This window comes from Blennius ocellaris (assembly GCF_963422515.1).
Source record: "Blennius ocellaris genome assembly, chromosome: 9".
NCBI lineage: Eukaryota > Metazoa > Chordata > Actinopteri > Blenniiformes > Blenniidae > Blennius > Blennius ocellaris.
The window spans coordinates 12732450-12748486 of NC_137658.1; the positions used below are offsets into that span (position 1 = coordinate 12732450).

The 16037-nt window shown below is 43.7% G+C and overlaps 3 protein-coding genes across 6 annotated transcripts in view; 2 read left to right on the forward strand and 1 right to left on the reverse strand.

Annotated features, from left to right (window-relative positions):
• Nucleotides 1-16037, reverse strand: part of septin8b (septin 8b) — a gene marked incomplete at its 3' end in the record, with an annotated part of 51776 nt that overhangs the window by 6784 nt on the left and 28955 nt on the right. Inside the window, exon 1 of one of the 3 annotated variants that reach the window (XM_080501722.1) lies at nucleotides 1515-1547. The exons of 1 other annotated variant lie outside the window; for it this stretch is intronic. In XM_080501722.1, the coding sequence (XP_080357848.1) occupies nucleotides 1515-1544 (30 nt within the window). In that variant the 5' untranslated portion in view covers nucleotides 1545-1547. Of the gene's footprint in view, nucleotides 1-1514; nucleotides 1656-16037 lie in introns of those variants that run through there. One more of the 3 variants, XM_080501720.1, reaches the window with a different exon arrangement.
• Nucleotides 2506-3717, forward strand: sowahab (sosondowah ankyrin repeat domain family member Ab; the record flags this gene model as incomplete). Its single annotated transcript, XM_080501751.1, has 1 exon — nucleotides 2506-3717. The coding sequence occupies one exon, from the start codon at nucleotides 2506-2508 to the stop codon at nucleotides 3715-3717; it is 1212 nt and encodes a 403-aa protein (XP_080357877.1).
• hbegfa (heparin-binding EGF-like growth factor a) lies at nucleotides 8479-12004 on the forward strand. 2 transcript variants are annotated; one of them, XM_080501868.1, is made up of 6 exons: nucleotides 8479-8721; nucleotides 9422-9652; nucleotides 9766-9958; nucleotides 10050-10202; nucleotides 10338-10424; nucleotides 10607-12004. In XM_080501868.1, the coding sequence occupies exons 1-5, from the start codon at nucleotides 8679-8681 to the stop codon at nucleotides 10408-10410; spliced, it is 693 nt and encodes a 230-aa protein (XP_080357994.1). In that variant the 5' UTR covers nucleotides 8479-8678; the 3' UTR covers nucleotides 10411-10424; nucleotides 10607-12004. The 2 variants fall into 2 exon arrangements, with proteins under 2 accessions (XP_080357994.1, XP_080357995.1); XM_080501869.1 differs by lacking the exon at nucleotides 10338-10424.

Below are 16037 nucleotides of genomic sequence, written 5' to 3' on the forward strand. Positions count from 1 at the left end.
TAAAAAGCTTTAGTTTAGCACAGGAGTTAGTAGAGTGTGAGAGAATAAACCCCCCTGAACAAAGCTTGACGACATCCCAAACTCATGCACACAAGTTTTTTCTCACCCGAAGTGGTGATCTCATACTTCCTTATAATCCTCCATAATGGGTTTTTTTTCCAGAATATATAATAAGGCTATTAAATTCAGTTTGGATCACGCAATAAAAAGCACAACTGCTCTTTACAGACATCTAAATTAGAAATATCTATCAGCTCTTTTTAAAGAAATCTGTAATACTCATAAGCTTAAATATATATCTTATTTTAAAATCTTAATCAATGTTCATTATGCTTATAAATCCAGATCTGAAAATGTACGTTTTAATCAAATAATATAGTTTAAACCACTGTTTGCATACGGATCAGGATTTTCTTCTGGTATTGTAATTTGCATTTATTTTGTTTGTATACATAAAAAACACAGATTTCCCAGTCATGGTGTTGTGTGTGCGTTCCATGTTTAAATAGATTTAATTGAAAATGAGATACAAATATTTACGTCTATTTTAGCACTATCTGATGGGAACATGCTTCGCTTGGTCTGGATAATCTGGCAAGTTGAAGGGCTTGTTCCCCTACCAGCCTCATCCTGGGACCCTGGCATCTTGCAAAAGGCTCATCATGAGTACCAGGATGTGTCCAATACAACAATCATCCGTTTCTGTGTCACTCACACACACACACACACACACACACACACACACACACACACACACACACACACACACACACACACACACACACACACACACACACACACACACACACACACACACACACACACACACACACACACACACACACACACACACACACAAGGGCCCTTTATCCGGGTGTTATTTCGCAGGGTGGGAGGATATCCAAGCTGCTGGCTGCCCTGGTACCCATAACCCCCTTCCTCCTCCAGAGTTACACAAACATCAACTTCAGCGTCCCATCCTTCCCAGAGCAACCTGTGGATGGCACGTTGAATTGCATGCGTGCGTAAAGTATGATTCACACGTTGACGCATGCTCGTGGTGTTTTTTTTTCTTTCTTTCTGCTGATGTTGTTTCGCGGCAGCTACCACTTAACATGGGGCTGCTACTTATGTTTATCCTCTTAACCGAGTCGCTCACCGCCTGCTTGTCCTACGTGCTCATTCAAATGCCCAATGCGCACCTGTCAGAGGTGCTGACACGGCCAACAGCACAGTAATGATGCGCAGAGAGAAGGACAATGTGGAGGATGGAGTGCGCTTTCCTCCCGTCAGGGCGCTGGCTTTATTTCCCACCGAGCCGCGAGTCCGCGTTTCCTCTGGATCCACGTACATAAAGCCAGGCTTCCCCTCCTCCGACCGCAGCCATCCTGCTGCATCATGATCACGCCGTTCTCTTTAAATACACCTGACCGACATGCGCGATGTCCTGCCCTGATCTCTGCGTGCGCCTCCGAATCATCGGCCTTGCCGACAAACACAATCATCATACTTACTGCGAAGACATCCACCTCACCGGCCGCCATCGTTACAAGTGGCTGTGTGCGGGAATTATAGTGTCTTCAGCCCGACCTGCTCTCCACATCACACACACACATCTCTCTCGCTCTCGGTCTCTCTCTCTCGCTCTCTCTATGTGCGCGCACGCACACACGCACACGCGCTCCTTTCAATATGGCTACTTGGAGGCAACACCCCCTCGGTGCTGGAGGGCGATATTACAGCTCTCAATATCCTGCTTCACCATCCAATGAATTAAATCTAGACATTTTAATATTTCAGAAGGACATTCTTTCATAATGCTTAGACAGAAAGGTTCCAGAAGCATGTTATTTATTTGCTCCCTTCGTGCACTCGTTTGTTTGTTTATTTATTTATATAGTTTATTTTTCAGGGACCATTTTACTATCATCTCTACTTTATATCATGATTTCTTCCAAATGCAAATATTTGATCCCAATGAATTTGATTATTAGAGGATATGCATTTTCCAATTTGATCGTTACAATATATTATTTAGAGAGTTTGTGAAATTTACAAATTGCTTTTCTTTTTGAGAAAACACCTGAAACAATGAAATGCCACAATTTTTTTATAACACATTATACAACCTTTAAAGGACTAAATGTGCCAAAATTTAAAGTAATAAATACACCATTAAATAATTAAATGCGTAATGCATAATTATATGATGATTTTCAATCTGTATTTGATTTGTCTTTTGTTTCCAGCCAACACCCCCCAAGTTATTATTATTATTATTATTATTATTATTATTATTATTATTATTATTATTATTATTATTATTATTATTATTATTATTATTATTATTATTATTATTATTATAGTGAAGGGCTGGTTTTATTTGAGAAGCTCCGGAAGCAGCAGGTTGGAGGAGGGGGGCAACAGAAGGGGGGAGTAGACAGGGATTATCCCAGAGCCTCTCCTCAAACAAAGCTCTGCTGTCTCCTCTTCTATTGGGACAACATGCCTCTAACGCAGGAGGACCTTCTGTGTTTTCTGCTGGAGCACGGAGGGAAAGTGAAGAACTCTGAGCTGCTCAACCATTTCAGGAGCGCGATCAGCTGCGGCGATCCCGCGGAAAAGCAGCACAATAGAGAGCTTTTCAAGAAGCTCGTGAACAGCGTCGCTGTGGTGAAACAGATCGACGAGGTGAAGTTCGTGGTGGCGAAGAAAAGATACCAGGACTTCGCTAGAGACGTGCCGCGCGATGTTGCGCGCAAGACGCAGACGGACGACAGTTTCTCGAGTCGAAACTCCGATTTTTCGTGCGCATCGCCGCGCCGATCAGAGTTAATGTCCCCCGACGCGGAGAACAACAACCTGTGCGGCCCCTCCCCGCTTTCACAGACAAATGGGAACCGCTGCGGTGCGCGCGTGGAGAGCGCGCAGAAGAGGAGGATGTCACCGAGAAACGCGCGCGCCGTCGCGGACGCGACCACCGTCAAAGTGCTGAACATCAGCGGGGATCAAGCGAGCAGAGCCGGGGAGTCCGGGGCTGTGTTCGCTGTCATCGCAGTGAAATCCCCCCCGAGAGACCCCCGCCAGGGCGCACGTCTGCGTAAAAACTCAGACAAGCAGGGAGGCAAAGTTTCTGCGCGAGCAAGTTTACCATCTAATCCATCCGTCTGCACGAAGGGGACACTGAGGGAGTCCCAGAGTTGGAAAGCCAGACAGAGCGTGGACACACGTCCCCCAACTGTCCCCCAGGTGAGGCCCCACGCCAAGGGCACAACGCCAGCGGATGAGCACATACACGGTGCCAAGTGCTGCAAGTCTGTGCCATTGGAGCCGCTGGCTCATGAGTGGCTGGTGAAGTGTGCTGCTGGGCAGTGGGGGCACGTTCACGCTCTGCTGCTGCGGGATGCTCGCCTCGCCCAGAAGAAAGACTTCATGTCTGGCTTCACAGCGCTGCACTGGGCTGCCAAGGACGGCAACTGCGAGATGATACACAAACTCATGGACGTTCCCCAGAGAAGAGGCATTCATGTGGACGTCAACAGCAAGGCACACGGGGGATACACACCTCTGCACATCGCAGCCATACACGGACGCACTGCAGTCATGGTGCTGCTTGTGCGAGGTTACAGAGCCAGCGTCAACGAGAGGGATCATGATGGTAAGAAGGCCCTGCACTACCTGGGAACGGACGACCCAGTCTCACTCCAAATTGTGTAATACCTACTTTGGTCCACTGCACACATATGTCGTCATTTCACAAAAAGCCCCCTGAAGAAAGCGAGAAGGTTAAGTTTCATTGGTCCAGTCTTTTCTATGGGAATAACATCAGGTCACGTGACTGCCGACTTTCCTCCTGGCTGGAAAGAAAAACTATTTTCGGTTGGGAAAATGCTGGATTGTAAGATAGTTTGTGGTTTTAGCTTTGTTTTGATCACTTTTTTTTCTTTTTAGCAACAAATATGCACTTCATTCTCATATTATGCATTATGGTTTATGTATACGACCCTAGTTTATTCGCTTTGACTTACATTCTTCCAACTTGGATCAATCAAACTGTTGCAATCCTACGATTTTCTTGTTGCTACGGCGGGCGTTGCTATGGACGCTATGGACAACGAACCGGAAGAAAGTTGAGTTCTGTCACGGTCGACAGAGTTTTGTTTTGTTTTTTTTGTTTTTTTTTAAACGGATCGTATAAGTAGTTACATTTGATCACAATGACTTGTCTCTGCATTGAATAACGGCTTATGTTTGACTTTTAAAACTCCTGTTCAAATGTTTTGTGTAATCTGGACATAGTCTGTTGCTTTTGCCCCACCAGCCTTTTTCTTTTATGTTTTGTGTTTTTCTCTTTTATATCTCACTCCACTCTTGCTCACTCTTTTTCTGTCTCTGATTCTGCTTAATTTGTCTTTACATAATATAAAGTCTGGTAGGTTTATGTCATATCTTTTTGTGACTTTTATTGACTTATTGCTGTTATTCACATGTTTGTATTCATACCACGACCACGATTTTGTTTCCCTTCTTGGCGAAATAAATCTTCTGCACCACAACAGTGTATCCCCCTGGGGTAATGGTGGGTGGGTGGGTGGGTGGGGGGGGGGTCGTGAGAGGCAGAGGGTACCTTCACCATCAGGTTGTATTCATACAGGTTGGAGCGCAAGATGGGGCTAAAAGGTTTCTGTCATTAAAAAAAACCCAACAAAATACCCAAAAGCCCAAATAGGGACAGGAGCTGAAAATTAGGAATTGCTAAGTTTTCGTCACAGCTCATGCATTTCATGCTTTGGACTCCAACACCAAATTGGCCTTTTCACATAAATCCCAGCACTCTCAAAAGTTACCTCCAGAGGAATGGAAGACCTGTCATCATCTGTGCCATCTACTAGTGGACAACACAGTGGGACAAAGACCACTGAAGACATAGGTATACTTTTTTTTTTTTTTAACCAAACATATTATCTTTCTTCACTCTTCTTTCCTTGTTTGCTTTGGCTGTAATCAGCTACTTTTATCTTTGTCCAATACCTCCTAGACATGTTCTGTACTCCCAATGTGAAGGAAATGGGTCATCTTCTCCTGGGAGTATGAACAGTCCTGCCGAACAAACGTTTAATTTCTTCTGGCAGCTGGCTGACTTCACTGCCGAATGGTTGTTTCATCATTAATGGTTATTGTTTACTATACTGACGATGTTGTGTGGATTCTATTGAGTTGAGGTGCTGTGTGTTAGTGTGCCACCTACTGGCAGCGAAGAGTGCCATTACTCTTTTCTGGAGCGGCGTTGTTCAGTTGACCATGGCTGCCATGTGGGTGTGGAAGAGAATTAAGCTCGTATGAGCTTGTGTGAGTCATTGTAAGTATTTGAGTATATTTTACTTTGATTACTACTCCATGTGTTGTGTACAAAGTGCTCATTACGTGTTGGATGTGGTTGCAGTATGTTTTCGTCCTATATTGTATATACTAATAGCCATGTGGATACTAGCTTATAATAAGTGATGTTCCTTCATAGTTGGGATATTTTCCTCACATGGTTCGAGTTCTCTGCTAAGCATATACTCTACCAGTCCTTTAAGATAAGTGTAGGTGTAAATTACTGTAGTTTCTGTAAATATCTGTTAATTGACACTCGTCTGAGGATCTGTGGGTTTGTACTTTTTAAGTCCAGTAGGTGTCACTCTTGACTAGAGATATACATCTTTTTAATTTGGATTTGTTGTGGTGAATTCAGCACGTGTTTACTTTTTTTCCTGTTTGATTTAAGATATTCTGAAAGCAGTTTGTAATTATGATTCTATGGTCCATTACTCTAATGATTGTCATTTGTTGTTGTTGTTGTAGGACCACATACACACACGTACCCAAAGACAGACTCACACCCACCATACACCCACTGAAGACTGCCTGTACTACCCCGGCATTCCCCGTAACAAAGGAAGAAATAATACAAGAATCAACAGCGTCATTTGTGTCCTGACCGACACCCAGAGGAGAACGTCACCAATCCACCAGCCATAATCTCCGTGGGTCCTCACCTCCACCTGGAATCTCCTTTTGGATGCAAGTTCCTCAATGTTTGGGCTCAGGCCCTGAGCTGAGGAAATCTTGAGGATCGGGCGAAGGTATTCATCAGTCAGATGTCTCCTGTTGAGATGTTTTCATCATCTTCATCAAAGAGAATAGCTGCTGACATAGATTAATGCTGCCGGACATGGAGAGCATCTGCGCAGCTCGGGTGCTGAACTGAGGCATCGTGTCAGGAATGAAATGTGGAAATTGTGCAGCGCACACCGCATCATACTTTGACTTCAGCGTGTCACTAAACTGGAGTCAAATCAGCTCCATTTGGAGGTTGGTTGGTGTGTTTTTCACGTTAACTGCAAATGCACTGCTGAGTTCAAACCTACGTTTCTGGACATCAAAAATCGCCAGGCAAACTCAGTGCCGAGTACGCAGAGTTTTTCAGCAAATTGTGCACATGGGAGGGAAAATGGCCTGGGTTTTAAAAAAAATGTTTTATCATCTGATTCTCCCACCGGCACAATTTCAATTTAGCTATCAGTGTACAAACTATTAATAAAATAAAATAATACGACGTTAGTTTTATAAGTCCCCTCTGTAAAACAGAAAACACAGCTAATTGAACTATACATGTATATATTGACCAATTGGATTTCTGACTAACTTTGGAATTAATTTGGTGTTTTCCCACATAGAAGAGTGAATCATGTTTTATAATACTTTCATTGTAAATTGTACAGGGGCAGTACGCATTGAAATGTACCTGAAGAAATGTTAAGAAATAGTTACTTTGCCTCTAATTTAGATTTAAGTGGTTTTAAAAAATTGCTTTGTTTTTTCCTAATGCAGTTTCTAAAGTTCATAATTATGCTACATGTTCTTCTTGTGTTGTCTTTTATGGTGAGGCATTTCAAATGACATATCATCTGAACCTGCAGCATTTAAATCCTGAATTTCCCCCCAAACCATTTAATGCCAATTATCTAAACACTGCATCTGCTCTGCCTGGTTTAAATTCTTGGTTTGTCCATATCGGGCTCAGCTGTGACAGAGTAACTGGTTCTTTCATGAACCTTTTGCCATTCTACCACACTTGATCCATGTTCTTAACAATTGGATTCCTAGTTTTGTGAAGTAAGTTAGCTTCTGAGTCAGAGAAAATATACAGAGGTGATGAGGGGTTTAAGAGCTTATTGTCCATTTCTGTCCACTGGGGGGCGTCCTTTGTTCTGAAATAATACCTGATGGACCTGAGCTGCCAGGCCTCCCTCACCATACGACAACCTTTTCACGTTTCACTGTTGATGTGAAAGCTTGCTCAAAAGCCAGATGCAGTTTAGTTTTTATGTTGCAAGAGTCACTTCACCACAGTGTCATTTACCTTTTAGTATGTTTACATTATTTGTACATGTTGGGAAAAAAATGCAAAAATTACGTTCATTAAAATATGTTCAGAAATGTGCATCTGGCTCTAAATTGTCTGTTGGGGATGTGTTTTACGTGAGGAAATGGTTTGGTTGCAAACCAAAGCTCAAAATGACCTTAAAGGTCAAAATTAAATTTGTGCTGCACACATCTCTATACTTTAATTTGTTCACAGTAAATATGAATTGCTTGGACACGAGAAGGGTGCTCTATCCATTTCTATAAAAGGAACTGTTGGACAAATATGTTCCTGTGTATATGTTTGTCTTGGTGTAAGTGTAATTGAAAGAGGAATGCTGATGGGACATGTTGCATGCTGTTGGGTGAATAGTGAAATAAGATGCTCTATAGTATTTTCAGTTCTTACGTAAATCTGTAGTGCCTCACCAGCCATCAACCTCACTGCACTTCACTGGCATGAACTTAGATTGACCTTCAAATATTGTTTAATATCTTAAAAACGAAAGCGGCACAAGCGATAATTCTTTAAGCACAAACCAGCAAAACGCAGCACTAATGATTGAGACCATTTTTGTTCAATTTGGACAAAGTGGGGGAGCTGTGAACTTGGAAATTGCTCTGTTGCTGCTTCACGGTGCGCGCGCCTTCCGCCTCGTGCCCGGGCGCGCGCACGTATGAATGCTCTTTCTAATATTTATTCAACATCTTAAAAAACGAAGGCAGCACAAGCAATATTTCTCAAAGCACTAACACAGTACTGACGATTGATAGCATTTTTGTTCAATTTGGACATTGACGGGGGAGGGGGGGGCTGCGTGAGCTTTGATTGATCATTAAAATATTGTTTAATAACTAAAAAACAAAAGCAGAACAAACGATATGTTTTAGGCACAAACCAGAACTAACGCAGCACAAACGATTGGAATTATTTTCACAGATTTTCGCGAGGGGTGGGGGGCCAGCTTCACGTAGGTAGGCGTGGTGCGTTGTGCGCAAGGCGCGGTGCGCGCGCGCGCGTCTTTAAATACCAGCGCTCCTCTGAACGGACGCTCTTTTCGCTCCACGCAGGCAGTGGCACCAGGGAACCGCCGAGAGGTCGCAAACACGCGGATTATATCCACTAAATTAAAAAAAAAAAAAAAAAAAGAAAGAAAAAGCGAAGAGAAAAGGATTAAAAACGGAACAAGTGGGACGGAATAACCTATCGTAGATAGTTTGAAATAACTTTTTTCCACCTCTTGAAAGTCACTGGGAATTTTGTCATCATGAGATTTTTCCCCGTTGCGCTCCTGATGGTTCACGCCTTGGGTACGTTTCATGAGAAATGAATGATTGTGGTTTTGCTTTGTTTGTTTCTTTGGGGATACTTGTGTTCTTTGTTAGATTTTCTTTTAAACCTGTGCAGCACCGTTTCATCTTTGTAAACCTCTAAATGTATGCCATGGCTGTAATGTGTCCTGTGCATTTTAGCAAACTGTTTTCATGATGCCAGGCTATCTGAGACACTAATGGGGTCATCTCTTTATTTTAGAGCATGCTTTATGTAACTGGATACATTTATTTTTAACCCATATTCTTGCCTGACATTAGCTAACTGTCTGTCCATGCATTTAGTGAGTGTGTGAGACACAGTGGGTCTATGACAGCCCCCTCATATATCTTCCTCTTCACTTGCTTTCCTGTAGTTCGATCACAGCTTTTGGCTGTTTTCCACTCTTCTTAACAAGTCCTCTGTGGACCTGTAATCATGCTTACTATAGAGCAGATGCATCTCCTGACAGGAAGCAGTAGTGCAATCCCTAAACTCCTTCCCAAAATCCCTCCTGAAGCTTCCTTGTGCTCAACATGTTTCAACTTGCCTCCAGAGGTCCGCCCACCTTGGCACACTAACCTGAGTGTCACATACTGGAAGATTTTCTGCCTGTTTGCTCTCAAGATCTGTGCTGCGCGACCACAAAACTACATGCAGATGTTACAACATTGTTTATTCCTTTTCTTCCTCCTCCAGTGGCGTCCAGACTGGTGAGTGGCGCTGCGGTCGACAGGTATGAGAGCGACAGGCAGCAGCACACGTCCGTTATCAACTTGTTGGACACGACTGCGGGCAGGAGGGCAGTGGAGGAGAGCGGGAGCGTGGGTGCAACAACAGCGGAGTACGGCGAGGAGGAGGAGGATGAATATTATTACTACGATGAGGATTATGAGGATGGCTTGTCTGGAGACTATGAAGTGCCAAGAGGTGAGGGAGCAGCCACTCTGGCATTTTCTTGAAAATTGAATTAACGTTGCCGTGTTTTTCTCTTGAAAGAATAAAGTGTAATTCATGCTTGTTGTTGTGTTTTTCTGATTTAGTTTCCATGTCAAGCAAACCCAAAGACCCGTCTGCCATCCTGGAGGCTGAGGAGGGAAAGAGAAGGAGAGGAAAGGGAAGAAAGAAGGGGAAAGGCAAGGGAAAGAAGAGGAACCCTTGCCTGAAGAAGTACAAGGATTTCTGCATCCACGGCACCTGCCAGTACTTGAGGGACATCCACGCCCCTTCCTGTGTGTAAGTATCTGCTCGACATCCACCCACGCATCACCGACACCACAATCCAGATTATTACTCAACCCGGTTTCCCTCCCCGTGCTCTGTACAGATGCCACCCGAATTACTCCGGTGATCGGTGCCAGTTCATCACGCTGCCCGTGCAATCCCCCGAGGCCTACAGCCGGACCACCGCTCTGGCCGTGGTGGCGGTGGTGCTGTCGTCCATCTGCCTCACCATCATTGGCTTGTTACTAATGCTCAGGTGAGTTAAACCGGCAACAGACGGCAAAAAAAACTAAAACAAACTGCACATTGACAACAATACACACTCACATTGTAAGCATAGACAGTCGCAGGAAAGAGTCTCAACAAGCTCCTTTTCTCTCGTTTATTACAGGTTTCACAAGCGGGGAGCGTATGATGTAGAAAATGAGGAGAAGGTCAAACTAGGGTTAGCATCCAACCACTGAGGAGACAAAGAGAGGTGAGTAGCTAGATGCAGGGCTGCAAACACACACACACACACACACACACACACATACATACATACACACATACATACATACATACATACACGCACACACTGACCAATATCTGTGTTCCTCTGTGCATGAAAGAAGTGGCACTGTACTCATTACTTCTGTAATTTTTTTCCCCCACGGCCAGGCTAAGACGCAGAAATTCTACCTCAAAATAGAAAAAGAGAAGTGAACCGCAACAGGAGGTCCCGGAGGAAGAATGAACGTACGTGAAGAAGGGAACAAAGAGTGTCCGCTCCACGTTCTGCCAGACGTTCAGACAGAGAATGGGCAGCTGAACGTATTCCTGATGGCCTCAGAAGAGGACGGCCTCTCTGGAACTGGAATACCGATTGGCTCAGATAAAGGACTGCAGATGTGATGAGCACAAGAGAGAAAGAGAGAGAAGAGGAGGAGGAGGAGGAGGGAAACGTGTCTGGACTCTGTGCTACTTCTTGACTGTGTGAAAAGAAAAGATTCAAACTGAACTGAAATGTTTCAATTGAGAGCTCAATCTGGATTTTTTTTTTCTCTTTCTCTCTCAACAGACAGCATTTTATATTTTCCTGCACAAGGCCACCATTTGCTGTCCTTTCCTTGTTTGTTTGTTTATTTGTGTGTACAGTCAACACTATATTTATAATTTTAATTTATTTATTTAAGCTAACTGTATTTATGGAGATTTTTAACCACCTTCAGCAGTTTTTAAAAAAAAATAATGTTACAGTTGTTTTTATATTTCTCATTGGATGATATTTATTTATAATATGGAAAAGCAAAAAATGCAGGAGCTCCTTGAGTCATTAAGTACTTTCTGCAAAGAACTGTAATACATCGATATGGAAATTCTTGACTTTAATTTTGGCACTCAGACAATGATCAATAGCACTGCGATGAATACATTGATTGTTGGATCGACATGATTTTCTTTGAGAATTGTTCAGGGTAGTTAAAATGAAAGTGATGCTTTTTAACACCCTTCTCATGATCACACAGTTATAAATGTTCACAGCTGGCGGCTGCCCAGTCTAGCCAGTTGGATCTGCCTGCCACTTATTGGCTCCCGCTTAGCAAGTAGTGGGTTCACAGCCTTGCTCAAAGGCACGTCAGTATTAGTTAATGGTGAAGGGATGAGCTCTGCTGCTTCACTGGTCCCACCCGGCTTTATCCTGCAGGTTCGGGGAGATTTTGGCCATGTTAGGCTTCACGCTGGCTGTGCCTCAGTTTTCTAGTGACAGATCAACACATCCCATTACAATGCAGTGCACTGGCTAATTCTACATGGGGCAAAAACCTATGCTCTTAGCATTTCTGCAAAAATAAGCCTTTTTTTTTTTTTTTACAGGATGTTTATTATCAAATGCACTGTAGCAGGAATTGGGTATACATATGTCATATTGTCATGTCTTACCATCATTAGGGGAGAAACTGTTAAGCTGTCATGGAACATAATGTGAATTCAAGTGTTCAACCCTTTCAAATCCTGCCCTGCAGTTTTGAAGTGATTTTTATTTGTGATTTTATTCAGAGCAAAAATAAAAACAGATCATCATAATTTTGGACTCTTGCAGTTTCTCCATTGTTGCATTTCATTCTATCCTTTTTCTATACTTGTGTCCTCAGCTGACTGTAGGTGAAGGCAGACACACACACACACACACACACACACACACACACACACACACACACACACACACACACACACACACACACACACACACACACACACACACACACACACACACACACACACACACACTGGACTCAAACCATGGATCCTGCTATCCACTAAACCACTCTTCAGCCCTTGCATGTTATTATTATAACGTTTTACACATTGAATCAGAAAGATAAGCTAAGCACAGCACACATTAATTTTTGCTCCTTGCTTCCTGAGTCAAACCACGCATCAATGCTTGTTTGGATAATGATAATGCCAGTGTGTTCTTCTGGTCGATTCAGGATCTGCAATTATAGCAAACATAATATTTTGATTTCCTCCCCCGACTCTGACGTGTGAGCCACTGCTTCTAACCAAAGCACCTGTATCCTGGCTATTAGCTCCATTATGTACACAACTCAAAAGGCAAATATTTTTAGACATGAAATCAGCCCATTAGGTTTAATTCTCTGATTACCTGGGCTGGCCACACACAGTTCCATGGATACAGGTGCTTAATTGTTTAGTCACAGATTAAGAAATGAGTGCTTCACATGGAAAATGAAGACATTATTTGCTCAATGTGCTAACAACCCCTTCATCAACCTCACTGACAGATCAGTCATACGGCATAACGAGTACAGTCAGGACTCACTTACAGCTGTGTGTGTGTCTGTGTGTGTGTGTGTGGAACAGATGTGAGGCATAGCGTAAGCCAGAAAACACCTGATGTTCAGCCACAGCACATCACACCACAGCACCACGCAGCATTACTCACACAGCCAACAGATGTCATGTTCAAAGACGCACGACCAAGTATAACATCTGAGACCTCGGCCGGGCCTGAATGCCGCAGGGTTCAGAGAGACCACATACAGCAAAGTACTGGGATGCAACAATGCTGTTATATGTGTGCCGCACACAGACTTAATGGAGGTGAGGACAGTCAAAAGACCCAGCTGGACTCAAAGGCAGGTTGAGACCCAGCCAAACGTTAGTCACCCCTTGAAGTCACCTCCTACACGGATGTTGTTACACCGGGACTGCGTGTGTGTGTGTGTGTGTGTGTGTGTGTGTGTGTGTGTGTGTGTGTGTGTGTGTGTGTGTGTGGTCAGATAATGCCTCAGTGCTCACTCTGTGTGGGTTGCAGGGTTAACCAAACCGTTACAGGCAAAAGATTCACAGCAAAACATACATGTTTGCTATGTGTTCGCTTTCGGCTCTGCCTGTTTCTCATAATTTCTATATATATTGAACAAACAAAATACTGAACGACTTGCACAAGGAGATGGTTAGAGGCAGATGTTGAGCTGAGACACAAGGGTGTGGACCCCGATTCCGGATGTAACTTTCCTCATACCATTTGTTGAGAAACTGAAAAACAGACACTTCTTCAGCTTCTGACATTCTGCGGTTTTTCAGGGGAAAGTTGGTGCTGACAACTATTGTTTCTCAAATGAAAGTGACATTATCAGGTTATTTGGGTTTTTTTTGGTCACAAGATCCTCATTTTGCAGTGTGGTGTGTATGTGCGCGTATCGACACACTCGTGTGTGTGTGTGTGTGTGTGTGTGTGTGTGTGTGTGTGTGTGTGTGTGTGTGTGTGTGTGTGTGTGTGTGTGTGTGTGTGTGTGTGTGTGTGTGTGTGTGTGTGTGTGTGTGTGTGTGTGTGTGAGACAGCAGCATTTCGTTTACAGTAGTGGAGCCACCTAATCCTGGCCTCCCAATGTCAAGTCGCACGGCACACAGAAATAGTGCCGTGCAGTCATGCTCACATAGCTGCTATTCCCGGGGCTGATGGCCACCAAAGAGCGTGAACACAGAAAGAGAAGGGAGTTTGCTGCGTTCTGTTCCTCGGCAGCCCGGTAGTGGCCCACAGCCAGGAAATAATGTCCAGCATGGTGGCCCATCACCAAGCATCAACCCTGCACCGCTCCTGAATTTTCCTTGTAGGGCCTGTAACAGAACTGCTCCGAGTCACAAAGTCTGGCCTGTCAAAGTCTTCTGTGTGTTTGTCAGTGTTCCTAGAAAGATGCAAAGGGAATATTTCCACAGCTCAGAAGGTATTTCCTCTCAGTTTGGCCAAAATTCACTCAAGGAGGCAACATTCATTGTGCGCCAGAAAACTATGGGAAATACCAGGAGGGCTATTGTTTCTGATCCTTTTTTTGGAGGTTGCTGTTTTGCTTTGAGGTGTGCCTGCAATAAAGTGGTTCTTAAACACAGAAGGATTTCTGACTTTACTTTGCATTGAACTCGTAGATAAAATAGAATCTCTTAATTTGAGGGTTGCAAGAGCAAACACGTACCAACTGAACACATTTATTCAAATATTAATTGATCCAGGCTCAGGAGCTAACGTCAGCTCACCAGTCCTCGCACCTCGGGGCAGCTTAGAGTCACTAATTATAATCTTAAATGTCAAGCCACACCGAAAAGCTTTCTTTCTATAATGGTTTGCAATCGCAGCTGCCTTGGACTGAATAAGAGTATGGAGGTTGAGACTGTTGTGAAAGGTGCTTCCTGCCCTGCTGAGACACAACAATGGGTGGTTTCCACACTAATATGGAAGTGCGCACGCCAACAGTTGGAAATTTAATCAATCTCTTACCGGATATCATCAACAGGAAGTCATTATCACCTGATATTAATCAGTGTTTGTGTGTCATGATCTGTTTAAGGTGTTTTAATTCATTTTACCTCTGGTTCAGGTTCTAAATCAACACTTTTCAGAGGATGTGTACATTTCTGTGATGAAGCAAATGAAAAGTTGCATGTGTGCACGTGTGCTTGCATGATGCAAACACAAACTGCTAACCGCAGCTGCTCCAGCAAAGCAGACCGATGTGAGAGTGCCACTCAGGCCAGATTCATGAAGTGATGACAGGGATGAAGACATTGTCGCATGACAACAAGAAGCTGTGATGGATCAGTGTCATACGCAGTCTGTGTCGCCCCATTTACACAGTGCAGGCCGCCGGGGGGGGGGGGGGGGGGATGATGACCGCAATGAAGAGAGGGAGCGAGAGATAAAGGTTGAAAGTGTAACATGAGAGGGGGAGACATGGAGGTGAGAAGAGAAGGATGGAGAATAGGTCAAGATGAGGAGGTGCTGACTTGTCTTTGCCCAGCAGTGGATAAAAAAGATTAGTCTATCAGAGTCGCTGTATCACTGTCTGTCATGGCTCTCACTTTTCCTTCACTGGCCACGTCAGTTCCTGTGAGCAAGACGTCTTTATTCATTCCCGTCGGCCATGCATCCCCATCCTCTCCTCCGTTTCCTCATCCTCTTCCTGGCTCCCAATCCGTCTCCTCCTTTTTTTTTTTTTTTTATTATCCTGAAAGCTAGAACATGATTCCCCATGCAACATTAACATGTCACAAACACACACACACACACACACACACACACACACACACACACACACACACACACACACACACACACACACACACACACACACACACACACACACACACACACACACACACACACACACACACACACACATGTTCATGCAGCCAGAGTGGCACTGAAATGGAGCAATATGATATATTGAGAGTTCATTTTTGAATAATGTGGAAAATATTGACTCCATGACCAACACCCTCCATTTGTTAAATGAAAAGCTAGTCATTCTTGCCTCATGCCTATTTTCTCCACTACATCATCAAGCTGAGCTACTTCGTCTTGTGACAAACCTTTTCTTCTTACAACTGCAACCAAGAGCTCGAAGGGAACTTTAAAAAAAGGAAATATGTCACAGCTGAGATAACACCAGGAGTGAGCTGGTATGTCTTCACATCTGATTAATTACTGGAGAAGTAGCCACCCAAAACATACGTACCAAAAATAAAACCGTTCCTCTGAAGTTAAAGTAAGCTTATTGTGCTATTTATGATCAGGATGTTACAGGGT